The sequence below is a fragment of the Saccostrea echinata genome, unplaced genomic scaffold, assembly GCF_033153115.1.
Source record: "Saccostrea echinata isolate AGI-Se365-2 ecotype Australia unplaced genomic scaffold, CSIRO_AGI_Sech_v1 ptg000054l, whole genome shotgun sequence".
Classification (NCBI taxonomy): Eukaryota; Metazoa; Mollusca; class Bivalvia; order Ostreida; family Ostreidae; genus Saccostrea; species Saccostrea echinata.
The window spans coordinates 2,511,509-2,526,130 of NW_026889803.1; the positions used below are offsets into that span (position 1 = coordinate 2,511,509).

Here is a 14,622-nt window from a genome sequence, read left to right on the forward strand (position 1 = left end):
ACAAGCTTCTGATCAACATTGAAGTTTTCTCTGGCAAGGATGTAGTGTTGGCAGTCACAACGATACAAGCTACAAGCACATGCTTATCTTTTGATTGAACCACAAAAATAGAAGAATATGTAGGTATCCAAATTACCATTTAGGCAACAGCCCAAATATATTCAAATTGGAACCATTTGGAATTTTAGATTCTACATTGTAACTTAGACCATAGCAAGACTTTTTTTTAAAAATAAATATAGAGTCAGATATTTTAAGTTATGTTAACTATTGTGGAAATGTCACGTATTTTGTATCATAATTTAAATATTTAAAATTGGTCATATTGTAAAAATATTACATGTCACCTAATGACCCTTGATTGGTAAATCATATAACACACATTTTTTTCCAAAGCAGTTGTTCAAATGTTCACCTTATCCTTCCAAGGAGAAAACTATGACTAGAGACATAAATAAAGAGACTTGCAACTCCACCATTTGCATGTTTATTTGCGAAAATTTGTGACCATACCAGCAATAACTCTTTCAGGGATTTATCAAGGCTGTTTTTACTACCAATAAACGGTACCTTTCCCCTCTTAAAAAAGGTGTAAAAATTCCCCATTTCAGATAGAAAATTCAGCAGAGAATATTTTAAACATCGTTTGTAAATTTCCAGTTTTTATCCAATTGAAGTTCAACTGCATATCCTAATTTAACGTCCTCGTCATTCAAACGCTTTTAGAATAAGATCGAGAGTCAGACATTCAAGCTTCTAATGGAATTGATATTGATCGGTAAACATGTGTCATGTCCATGATGTCGCACAACACACTCTTAAGTGAAAAGAATTAGAAAAAAAGATGCTGTCAGGATGCCAAGAATTGAGAAGCTTTTCAAGGCTTCAACAAAAAAAAGAAAGATACGTAGAGTTAAAAGAAAGTGAAGTTGAGTCAGCTAGTCAGACGGAACATAAATCGGAAGAGTGGGGTAACCACAACAACGAAGTCAATCACCCTCGTAGAGTTGTCGTCCGTTCCTTTCTCAGACACCTCTGCAATGGGCTCGCATCAAAATTTTTGACATAAGGTAGAAAAAATTATATTCCAAAGATTATTTCAAATTAAAATAATAGTTCTAGACCTACTCAGTAGATATATACCTTAAAAGACAAACATTAGTGCAGGAATTTAATTATAATGAATGAAAACAATTGCACTATTTCTTGTGCTTAACACTGTGATATACATGAGCCAACAACAGAGGTGAATGTATGAGCCAATTGTAGAGAGTGAATGTATGAGCTGATGGTAGAGAGTGCAACGATGTTAGTAGTGAAACAAGAAAAACAGGAAAATTGATATGTGATGAGGAATTCAGAGAGAAAAATAAATAAAGTACTGACCTGGTTTTAACTTACTTTTGTTATTTCATATTTTGTCTAAAACATGTAGTTTTTTTCCCTTGTTAAAGGTCTAGAAATGACCCCCAGAAGCTCTCAGAATGCAAGATTTTGCTCCATTTATGCCCCCGGACCCCCCGGCATATTCCCGTCTCCGGAGCTCGGTTCAAGCCTGCGGCTCTCATTTTTCCCCTTTGTATATAAAAAGGGTATTAAAACAAAATAGCTAGATAAATCCCTGTCTTTATTGGTTGTGTATTTTGATCCAAAGTTTAATTAATATTAATTTATTATATATGGCCGGATGTATGGTTTTTAAAGTCATATATGGCATATTTTTTGATAAGTTCAGGTAACCAAAATTAAAAAGATAGTTCTATTTGTTTTATTATTTTATATAAAGATAGGACTTTCCTGTAAATTACACAATTTAAATCCATCATGTTTCAAAGATATTAAAAATTTAAAACAATAACAAAATGATCAAAGCATAATGGTGTTTTGTTTTTTGTTTTTTCACGATTTGAACTTTACATATATTTATTCCTTTTGTAAGAGTCAGAGTATATTTATGAAATGAAATCACAATGTGAGAGGATGTTGGTTTGCTATTAATTATTACTGCAATAGGGAAAAAAAAAAAACTTTCCCCCATATTTTCATCTTTGTTTATTCCCTTATGTTGTAGGATAATTATTGTTTAAGCAATGGATAAAGCCAACAAGCAAAGATAAAACACATGTACCAAAATGAGTGCAGAACCTAGGTCACCAGTGGAGCGGGATCTTATAGAAATGTCTTTAGAGAATGTAAAGAAGGGAGGTAACCAGCACATCGTTCGTAAGGATGAAGATGATGAGAAGCTGGGTTTACTTAATATCCGAGCCTTCTTCTTCCTGATACTTTGGTACATCTTTAGTGCCTTCACCCTCTTCTTGAACAAGTACATTTTGTCCACACTCAGGGGAGATCCAGCAGTACTAGGTATGGTTAAATTATTGTACAGAACTTTAAATAAACTTCTTAGATTGCTTATCTTGAGCATTAATTGTAGACTGTCATAATTTGGTGTTACAACATTTATACCAGGAGGTAGGTTGCAGATCACATGAAGTGACATGGCTTAACTTTCATGCATATTGCTACGTATCGGTATTTATTATTGGAGTTTATTATAGTGTTGATCATACCCTGCTGTATCTTTTATTTGTCTGTCTATTAAAGTTAGTTTTCTTAAACACGTTGACTCGAGTACAACTTCATGTTTCTCTGGGGTTTTTTTTGTTTTGTTTTTGTTTTTTGGCCCATTTTCTAGAATGACTCATATATTCTTTTTAACATGCTAACATTCTTGACTTAGCTTCAAGAATATTTATAATTACATGTATATAGGATACTTCAATATGACTTCTTAGATTAAAGCATTGTAGCAAAACCAATTTATCCACATGACCACCCTTACACACAGGAAGGGATTCCAGACTTTATTATCCAGATGCTGGTTACATGGACATGGTCTTGAATTCATTAGATTTCACATATTTTCTTTTAAACAGGAGCAATGCAAATGGTGATGACCACAACATGTGGGTTTATCCAGCTCTACATACCAATGGGCTTCTATAAACCTATCAAAAGGGATGGAAAACCTCCCAATTTTTGGAGAAACATGATTTTAGTGGGTTCAATGAGGTAAGATTCTACAGTGTTTTTTTTTTTGTTTTTGTTTTTTTAATTTTTTAAAAAAAATTTCGTTTTGATATTTAAAATCTTAGAATTGTTTTTATTTAATAATTGTGAGAAGTAGGATTGGATGAACATATAATTAAGGTATTTTGTTATAGGGCAGATACATATAAATGCACTGATCCAAACAATAATTGTTATACTTCTTAGGCAAATAACCTTCTGATCATTTTTCTACTTATTTAACTTCATTACTTATTTTTACTTGTCTTTATTTTAGATTTTCCACTGTTGTCCTGGGTCTTGTGGCTCTGAAGTATGTGGCAGTTTCCTTTACAGAAACAGTCAAGAGTTCTGCCCCTTTGTTCACCGTGTTCATTTCACAAGTTCTAATGGGGGAATACACGGGGTTCTATACATTCCTATCACTCATCCCGGTCATGGGAGGACTAGCCCTGTGTTCAGCTTATGAAATTAGTTTTAATATACAGGGATTCATTGCAGCACTTGCCACAAATTTAACAGAATGGTAAGATGTTGGTCTTGAATTATGTAAGGAATGTTTTTTAAGTTTTGGGTGAGTTATTGGTGTGTAAATCACACAGACTTGTCACATAGGCATATTTCAGGAAGCATTCTAGAGCTTCATGAAAAATATGCCTACGTGCAAGTCTGTGTGATTTACACACCAATAATTCACACTTAACTTAAAAAAAACATTAGTTACTATAGCTAGGAATGTTCAGTGTTTGAATTTCTCACTGCCCTATATGGTTATATTTTTATATACGCCTCTGTAGCCTCATTGTGACGTCACTTTAGGCTGAGTTTCTCCGTGTATATTTCTATGCATGATTTTACAAGAAAAATGGCATTCAAATTAATTTTACAGTTGGCTTACTATAAAAACACAGCAAATGTAAATGTTATAGAATGTTCAAGTCCCATGTGTCATGAAATATTCATTTTTACTCAAGAAACTACTCAGCATTTAATTTTCTGATAGTTTTATAAGCAAATGAGAGAAATTGCAGGAATAATTTCTGCAGTTTGGTAATGTTGCAGCTTTAAATATTTTGAGGAAGAATGTTTTGTGTTTAATATTTGGCAATTCCATTCAGTTTATGTGATTCTGATGATTCTTATTGAACTGCAAAAATCCTTTAAAAGTTCAACAACAGGAGAAATTACTATGTGGTATTTTGCCTTTGCTCAAATGTTGTATATCTCTTTAAGTACTCAAGTCAATTATTAATTTTTTTTATGAAAAACATATAATAGAGAAGTCAAATTTCTGGCAGCTTTGTGATTTATTGTTTGTGATGAAGTTCATGTTCACTGAATTGTACATGTTGATATAGTGAACAAAATGTCTGAACCTCTGAAACAATTTGTTGTCATTTACAGTCAAAAGTCCTTTCTCTCTACACATTAGTTGAAATTGATGAGAATTAACTATTGTCATTGTTATTATCTATAGGATTTATCTTTTTCAGTCTGCAGAATGTATATTCGAAGATACTTATTAGTGGAGAAAAGTTTAAATATACGTAAGTAAGCCATGGCATGTCTTTTTGTCCCCCACTTTCACTGAAAGTGGGAGATATTAATTTGGGTCTGTCTTTTGTCCAACTGTCATAATTTCTGTGTGTAACTTTCATTTCCAGGCAATGTCTCAAAAATCCTTTGAGCTTTTGCAAATGAAATTTGTACAATGAAAGTTTTCTAATGTATGAAATTTAAATTTAAAGAATGATTTATCTGAAACACAAAAACATGCTCAAACTGTAGTTTAATATAGTGTAAACATAGTGTAATACCACTAGATCAGAATACCACTATTTTAGTGGTATTTATATTCATGTCCAACATGGTTGTTATTGCCAGGCTGCATGACTAAACATTTTCTGGAAAATATTTTGAGTATTTCAGTGACCTTTCTCAGGGCAAGCGGTAAATCTAGTCTTCCCGACTCCCGACGGTCCCGGATTTTGTTTTTTTTGGCGATTTCTTTTTTATTGGTGCACTGAAATTCTTCAGACTTTTCAGGCACATTTTCTAAGTTTAAATGAATTCATTAATACCTAAAAACCTTAACAAATTTACGTATTTAATACTGAATCAGCAGTATCACCTGCCAAAAAGCGGTAAATCTAGTACTCTGTTATAAATGCGAAAAACCAAAGACGGACATCAACATAATGGAAACGTGAGATTTTGTAGATATTAAAGATAATAAAAAAAATGTTGATATTAATTGAGAAGATATTTTTTTCTCTCAAAAAGATGGATTTAATATTTCAGTGAATGCAGGAATAATTGGTGTTATCAATAAAAAAAAAATAATTCTATTATAATCCATAACATCAAAGTGATTTTAAAGTCAGGTTCCTTAACATGCTTAAGACATTTTTAATCATAGAAAATTTATTTAATAAAATTATCACTTCAGTAACTAAAGCTATATTTTAGCAGTATCAGCTTGGGTAAAATAATTAAATTCCTAATCATCGGATACAGTTCAAAGTGAAGAGATATACAGTCCAAGCTATAGTAACTTGGTTGTGCCAGGGAATACTGCTAGATGATTCATAAATTGTATGCATGTTTTTTTTTTAAATCTATTGCATTTCGTTCAGGTAAACATATAATTAAAAAAGCAAACGTAATTCGAAAAGATGTGGCTAAAATGAAATATAAAATATATTTCAATTAGATTGAAAATTATAGAATATTACATAAAAAATGTTCTAGATAACAAATTTCTTCCGATACAAAGCTTTTGAATTTAGAAATCCGTATAATAACTATAATTTTAAAAAAAAGAAAGAAAAAACTTAAAATGAATAAATAAAAAGTTAATTCCCATTTGAAAAAGAAGAAAAAAAATAAAAAGGGGGGGGGGGGTGACTCTAAGGTAGAACCATGTCCACGTCGTAGAGCCTGGGAACATGAGGAACACAAACATGTTGTGGCAAAGAGTTCTACAAGAAAAAAAGGGAAATGTGGGTTTTTTTGTGCATGCAAATTAACTGGCATGTAAATGAGGTTTTCCTCTTATTTCTTTAAAAATTTATATTTCAATTTGTTGTACATGTGTTTAATCGCGATACTACGAAAAGATCGATGTCCGTCTTTGGTTTTCGCATTTATATCAGAGTACTAGATTTACCGCTTTTTGGCGGGTGATACTGCTGATCCAGAATTAAATACGTAAATTTATTAAGGTTTTTATGTATTAATGAATTCATTTAAACTTAGAAAAGGTGCCTGAAAAGTTTGAATAATTTCTGTGCATCAATAAAAAAGAAATCGTCAAAAAACCAAAATCCGGGACCGTTGGGCGTCGGGAATCAGGAAGACTAGATTTACCGCTTGCCCTTTCTCAGCATGTTAGAATTTTATATTATTTACTAATATTGTGGTACATTTTGGTCAGAACAGCTGATTTTCTTAGGCCTATGAGATGTCCGTGTTCAGGATAACACTGTTTTTACCTATAAATGTATTTGGTACAAATTTAATAAATAAATTTAATAATTAAATTCATATTATTACATGTACTACACTTCCTGTTTTGTGTTATCCACTTGTAATTAAGATATATCTGATGTGTTTTATACTTTCTGTTTTATAGCCCAGCAGAACTGCAGTTCTATACCAGTATATCTTCAGTCTTAGTGCAGATTCCAGCATGTTTCTTTCTGATAGACTTTGATAAAGCTGAAGCCTCCATGAATGGGATGATGGTCACAGCTCTTATAGCTAATGGAGTTTTCTTTCATTTTCAAAGTATATCAGCATATGTATTGATGGGCTATATATCACCTGTTACACACAGGTAAGTATATATGTATGTATTACAATATTTTTGAACTGTAGAGAGAGAGATTAGCATTTTCTGTAAAGAAATATTTCTGTTCGAGTTATTTCCCTTTAAATATCATAACTTTGCTAATATGCTAACATTTTCAACCTACCATACTACAAGTAAAACATTTTATCCCTACATACTACAAGTATAATTTCTAACATCTTAATCTTACAGTGTGGCTAATACAGTAAAGAGGGCATTCCTGATATGGATTTCTGTGATATTATTTGGTAACCCTGTGACATTCTTGAGTGGACTTGGTACCATCATTGTTACCATTGGTGTACTAATGTACACTAAAGCTAAGGAATATGACCAAAATCGCCGAGAGCTCAGAGACCACTACCCGCGAGATTCAGAGCCATCACATAAAGAGGTCTAGTGGTGTCATCTGTTTCAATTCAGTCGTTATTGTTGTAGACATTTTATCAACCATTTGTTGTTGTTCAGAGCATCATGTTATAGCCATTGAAAATTAAAAAAAAACATGACAGACTAGAGGAAGATTTTGAAATATGATATTAATTAAATACATGTACCATAGCATGGGTCATTTCTGTCTTTCAAATATTTTTGCACTTTGGTCTTTGAGAGAAGATACCTCTGTGTTTTCAATTTTTTTCTGATTCCTCACCATCTGATGTACAAAATACAAGGTTTTGAAATGTTTGCTATTTTATTTTGTTACCTTATTTGGTTTGAGCAACAAAAAATTAGCCAATGCAAAAATTGCTTTTTAAACATAATATTATGGCATTAAAAAACTGGGTAATTGTATGTTTTTGTGGAACTTAAGCATGATGTTCTAAAGTTCTTGTTAATTGCTTAAGTGCATGTACCGGTAAATATGAAGCAGACTTTTAAGGATAGAAATTGCAGAATTGTCTCCTTTCAAGGACACATACATCATCAACATTATATGTATTGCTACATTATTAAAGCAGGTCAGCTCTTTGTGTAGATAGGCCTCAGAGTCACATCCTCGGGTGACATAGCATTTAAAAGTATGACATTTTGAGTGAAGAAATAAGTTCCAAAATATTTATTTAAAAAATAATAATAATTCATGTCAAATAAATTTCAATGTTTTTAATTCAAAAGATCAAATAAAAATATGTATCCTAAATAGATTGGAGGTGGTTTATGTTGGTGTAATGATAATAAACATGTACTTTACTAGCTCAGCTGTATTGATGGGAAAACCCAGGAATGAATGAAGGTAATTATTTCTTAAAATAACAAAGTTCTAAAAATCTTCTTCTTGAGGGATGAAAAAAAAAAAACTGAGAATTTGATGAAATAAGAAATTATTTACAATTTGCGACAATCTACTACTTTTTTTTTGCTCTGTAGCTTTGTTGATTTGGTGTATATAAAATACAGTCAAACCTCGTTATCTCGAGCTCCATGGGACCGAGAAAAAACTTGGAGATGTCCGATGATTCGAGATATTGAGGGTTAAATACATAAAGAATAAGTAGTTGGGACTTCCAAATCACTTTGACATATCCGTGGTATTCGAGATATCAGTGTTTGAGATACCGAAGTTCAACTGTACTTCTTTTTTAGTATAAAACTTATATAATCCCTTTTTACGAGTCCATAACAATCATGTTGCTTTACATACATATATAAAAAGTATATATATACATTTATCCAAGTTCATTTGTATCAGCATGAAATAATGACTACTATACTAAGTGACATTATCCTGCACTAGTCTCATGGACACAAACTGTCCAGTCGCTAGATCTCGATGTTCTCCCTGTGCTTTTTTTTGTTTTTGCCCAACAAGAGTGTGTGCTTTATTGATATCAGATTCTGTGTATACATGTATTATATACTGAGTAAATATATTGTGATATTTGCGCAGAGTGCTGTTGATGTATTACTGCCAATTATATGAAATATATTTATTTATAATTTTGTGAGTGTTTGACTATGTGCTTCCTTCAGCTCCAATGTATATTGCACTTTTGATTTTGTATTTATTCAGTGCTGTCATAAATTAAGTTCACTGCAGCTTGCAATTTACATGTAAATTAAGGATTTAGTTGTAAATATTTTTATGGATAACTTTATTTGGGGGAAAAATATGTGTGAGTAACATCGACCAGTCAAAAATTAAGTTTCCTTATTAGCTCAACTGAGCTGAAGGCTCAGGTGAGCTTTTCTGATCAAAATTAGTTCATTATCTGTCATTGTCATTGTTGTTGTCTTCGAAAACTTTTCACAATTTCATTTTCCTTTCCAAAACCACTGGGCCAACTTGAACAAAACTTGGTACAGAGCATCCTTGGGGGAAGGGGTTTCAAGTTTGTTCAAATGAAGGGCCGCAACCTTTTTCAAAGGGAAAATTGAATGGCATCTTTTCAAAATCTTCTTCTCAATAACCACTGCACAGAAAAGATGGAACTTATATGAAAGCTTCATTACTTAGTGTAGATTCAAGTTTGTTCAAATTATGACCCCCAGAGCTGTGGGGGCCACATAGACAATAAAAGATTTACATATGAATACACAGGAAAAATCTTTAAAAAATCTTCTTCTCAAGTACAGCAAGCCCATGATAAGTCATATTTACTCTGTATATGGAAGCATCCTTAGGTAGTGTAGATTCAAGTTTGTTCAAATCATGACCCCCACGGCTAGGATGGGGCCACAATGGGCGATGAAAGTTTAACATTGGAATATACATGTATAGGAAAAAATCTTTTAAAGAACAGCAAAGCCATGATTAGTTATATTTATATGGAAACATTTTCAGGTAGTGGAGATTCAAATTTATTCAAATCATGACCCCTGGGGGTAGGGTAGGGCCACAAAGGACGATCAAATGTTTACATAGGTTGGATAATAGAAATATTTAAAATTCTTCTTCTCAAGAACAGCAAAGCCATGGTTAGTCATATTTATATGGAAACATCTTGAAGTGACACTGTGACAGAAAAACGGGAAAATTGACAAAAGTAGAATTTTTGCATGACACATGCAAATTTTGTTCAGTTCTTGAAGATATTAGGTGTCAGAAAATTACAGGTTTCAGAACCTAAAAAATCTACTTTTATGGAGAAAAATAAAAGTAAAAAAAATCTTTGTATAACCCGACACAAAAATATTGCTTCACTATTTCCTCTTTATTGTACGCATGTGCTGAAATGTTAAAGAATTTACCATGGTGTCAATTCCATAGATACAAATGTCGGATGACCGAGAATTTTGATACAGACTTCAAAAAAGATTATCAGAACTTATTCCTAACTTTTGCTTGCTCCAATTCAATGTTGTTTACAAGTTCCACGCTAAAAATAAAGGACGCGTGACCTTGACGTTTTTGACATTGACGATAAAAATTATGCGATAGATACAACACTTGTTTTTCCGGCACTTATATTTTGCAGTTCTTTTCTTGCTTAACGGTAAAGTTGAGTTTTCAAAACTTTGCTATATTCATATTTCACATAAATCTTTCGTTTTTTGATACAATTATCTTAAAAGAAACAGATGATTTTGACTCTTTATGTAACTTTAAGGTAATGTTGAATAATTTGTTCAAATCATGACCCCTGGGGGTAGGGTGGGGCCACAATAGAAGATCAAACTTTACATAGAAATATATAGGAAGAAGTCTTTAAAAATCTTCTGATGCCAAGCCTAGTTGATGAAATATTAAGGCATCTTTAGGTCTCGGAGAATCATTATTTTTCCAATCACAACCCCAAGGGTAGGTTGGGAGCACTTATATACTAAAACTTTCTAGCCAAAGTGCTCAAGTGAGCGAATTGGCCCATGGGCCTCTTACTTTTCAATATTTTTAAATCAGCTAGTCAATTTGCTGATATTATCACAAGTGATAAGCAAGTCACATGTACAACTAAAAGTACTGTGAAACTTGTAGAATTTCTGAAGATAGAATTTATTTTGAAACAAATTGATCAATATGGTCCCCATTGTGTCAGCCAATAGTGATTAACATAAAATGTTAGTTCTGTGGAATTAAATTAATTGTCAATGTCATGCATATGGTATGACTGTGTTGAAAAGTACGTTATCATTAGACACATCAGCAGATATGATGAATACGCGCAATTTTTAAAATTATATAGATTAATGAATGTGTTGTTGTCTTGCTTTATTATAAGAATGTCATGGACTGTGTCTTCTTGTTTAGGGGCATGAATTCAAGTGCCTTTTGAGAATATTGAAAACTATATTTTATCAACATTGCTGTAGAGTTATTGTAGAATACTACTGACATCATGTTACAGAGTTTAGATTGTGGTGAAGTGATAGGTATACATGTGTATATTATTTGAGTATATCTTCGAGATGCTTTTAAATAAATGGGTCCAAACTATTTTACTTAAAATGATGGATACTTAAAGAGGTATTAAATTGTGAAAACAAAATTGCTTTTTTATTTACTTTAAGAACTAAATGAAGACTTCAGAATAAGTTTGACCATAGGTATTTCAATTATTAGAAAAACATTCATTTTATATGGCAATGGAATGTTATATGTATAAACACAATAGAGGCATATTGAGTAAATAATATTGTACATTTTTTAGTAATGAAAACTCGAGTGACTTAGTTCAGCTGGTCAGATGTACTAAATGGGCCAATCTGCATATCAAAAGTAGAGACAGTTTTCATATTTAACTTGAAAGCAAAGAAAGAAATGTGGTGTTAATCGATCTTGATTTAGGTCAGAAAAAAATATACAAATCAGAAAGAAAGAAGTACATGTCTTTTATCTTCCAAAAACTAAAAAAAAGCAGATAAATATGTGTTCTTTCTCATTTTTTTTTATTTTTGTTTAGCATTTGTAATTGACTCTTACAATGTCCCCCTTTGCGGCCTCTTTCGACAGCTTACATCCTATCCACAAAACGCCATCAGGACCAAATGCACAACAAAAAGGGAAATGTATCCCGTCATCCTCTGTCATAAGATAGCCAATGAAACAGCCGTCTGCTGTCAGAATATGAATCTTGTGATGTAGCCAATCGGTGGCTACGATTCTACCGTCTGCGCTGCATGCACAGGAGCTGAGATCACACGTTTCTTCGAACGTACTATCTAGTTCGCCATATTCAAATTTCAGTTCTCCTGCTGAATCGAATACTACAAGCCTACCAGAATACTCGCCAGTTTCATCTATAGCACATATATCACCATTGATATTAACTGTCACTTTAGCTGGATACGTAAAGATTGCCCTTCCATTTACATCATTTTCAACGATTAAAAGAATGTTTCCATCTCTATCGAATTTCATTAGCCGACGAATACTGTTTTCGTCTATTTTAAGATCGTACCTATCAACCAAACTAACGATGATGTCCCCATTACTCATTGCAATGATGCCAGTAGGATACAAAGGCAAATCTGATTTCAGTTCTTTCAATTTCCCGTTCTTTTTTATGCATTGTAAATTATAACTCAAGTAACACACGACCAGAAGATCACCGTTATCCATAACAGACATGTCCATTGCTTTGGCAGTGACTGTTTGACTGACTTGACCACTAGATGAGCTTAAAAACATTTGATCGTGCTGCCAGCAGCCAATCCACGCTTCCTCGCTACTCACCGGGCAAATGGTTCGAATGAAAGGCAGATCGGTGGCAAACGACGATAAAAGCGATACATCGACGCCTGGTGTCAATAATCCCGACAAATCGGAGCGGCTAGGTGGAAGAAAGGGTGCTTCATCCAATCGACGTTCAAGTTTTCCGTATAAATGCGACACTATCTTCTCCGTCACTTCGGGTGCATTAAATGTTACTTTCTCAGGGTTTGGATACAAGGTCTTCTTTATTTTTTCTACCTCTGTTCGGACGTCTTCGAAATTGTCCCAGATCGACTGAGTATTTAATGAATCAATCATTCCTGTCGTAGAATCAATCGATGATTCGAGTACAGTTATTTCTCTTTCCATGTTTTTCAGAGCGTCGGAGAAAACCTTTTCTTCTCGGTGCTGAATTTCGTCCAGTTCAGACAAAATCTTTTGGCGCTCGTTCCCAAGTTTCAACATGAATTCGTCGTATCGCATCCACACTTCTCTTTTCACTGCGATGATGTTAGCATCGAAATCCATTTTTGCTTTCTTTATTCTCTTCATTCGTTGCATCGTTTCTGGCAGTTCTTTATCTTCTAAAACCTTTAAGAAACGTTCCCACTTTTTCTGTTTTCGGTCTTGGTAAACAGAAAGGTCTGCCATGACGTGCGATTTGTGATCACTTTTCGCGCATTCTTGACAGACGGCACTTTTGCACGAACTGCAGTACCATTTCAAAACAGAATCATTATGCTTCAAGCACATCACAGAGGGTCGAGAGGATTTAGGCATGGTTTTATCAGATGACGATCCTCCATCGTCGTGGTTTTCGTTGCTCCCTATTTCGCTTGCATTGTCATCACCCTTGCTCTCTTTTCTAATTTTCCTCACAATGGAGACGATCTTGTGATGACTAGTGGCACGCACCTTTTTATGGAGATTTTTACAGTTTTGACAGATGATTTTATCACAATTGGTGCACCTCCATTTAACGTCAACTCGAGCCTCACAGATGGCACACTGTTTTGTTGTTGCCGATTTTGGCTTTTTGATTCCTCCAGCAGTTGCCATTTGTCACGAAGTAATCGAATTTAACGTCGATGGACATGTCAGGGAACAAACCTCCTATCTTTCACTGTAATCCCCCGCGATTACAATGTCAGGATTCCAAAGGGAAATATTGAATTCTTCGTTGCCAACTGCACGCCTGAATTTAATTTTTTTTTATTCTTTTTACCCATTCGAATTCAAAACAAATCTGACTTAATATATTAAATAACTCGGTATCTAAATCATTGAACTACCCCTGTTGGGATCAAGCAATCTTTGATTAAATAGTACCCAAGTTCTGAACTCGGCTTTCAGCTCCGAACAATGGCTTCAGACGCTACGCTTGTCATCAGATCGGTGTAGATTATTTGATTTTAAATCCATTAAAATTCTTCATTGAAGATTTGGAGGGATTCCTTAACTCCCCCCCAGCAGGAGTTTAAAAGATGTTTTATCGGAATTGCACTCATCAAAGATTGCTGACTGGTCTCGGCAATGTGCCATCATATGCATGGACAGATCAAAATCCGCAAGTCCATATTTTCCCCTATCATATTTAGATTTTATTGTCATAATTACATGAATTGATGGAAGGGATCCTTTAAAACTCGCAATAAAGCTTGACATTTAAGTTACACAATGATCGCACATTTATCAATAATCGAAGTCAATTAAAGAACGGTGGATCTCCAGTTCCTTTGTATGTTGTCAGTATTTGTTTCCTATCTATACAAGCCACTTCATTAAATAAAAAAAGTTGATGTTTTAAACTTTTCATTCCCTTCTATGCTCAACGTAAGGTATGCAAGATGTAACTCGAGCTTTTCTTTGAATTTTACAGCATGTCACGAAAAATAAGCCCACAAAGTTTTACAAAATATGGTTTGTGTTTGTTCCTTTCGTACTTATCAGCTTATAAAGGTCTATATAAAGGTCTATACAGTCAATTTCATTTGTAGGATATGTGACTTAATATCGGTTAAATAAACATCAGAAGATAAAAAGGGGGTTTTGTAAAGAAACGATTCGAAACCTGCTCATCGTAGTAATAACTAATTCAAGTGTT

At 33.4% G+C, this 14,622-nt stretch overlaps 2 protein-coding genes across 2 annotated transcripts; one reads left to right on the forward strand and one right to left on the reverse strand.

Annotated features, from left to right (window-relative positions):
• The first annotated feature begins 50 nt into the window (after window positions 1-50).
• Window positions 51-11,352, forward strand: LOC133205969 (solute carrier family 35 member E2A-like). The gene is made up of 7 exons (XM_061341875.1): window positions 51-119; window positions 2,072-2,367; window positions 2,940-3,075; window positions 3,350-3,598; window positions 4,566-4,619; window positions 6,707-6,910; window positions 7,118-11,352. The coding sequence occupies exons 2-7, from the start codon at window positions 2,133-2,135 to the stop codon at window positions 7,323-7,325; spliced, it is 1,086 nt and encodes a 361-aa protein (XP_061197859.1). The 5' UTR covers window positions 51-119; window positions 2,072-2,132; the 3' UTR covers window positions 7,326-11,352.
• A 410-nt stretch (window positions 11,353-11,762) lies between these two features.
• Window positions 11,763-13,636, reverse strand: LOC133206236 (uncharacterized). Its single transcript, XM_061342186.1, has one exon. It carries the CDS (start codon window positions 13,575-13,577, stop codon window positions 11,763-11,765), a length of 1,815 nt encoding a protein of 604 aa, XP_061198170.1. The 5' UTR covers window positions 13,578-13,636.
• Window positions 13,637-14,622: the final 986 nt, after the last annotated feature.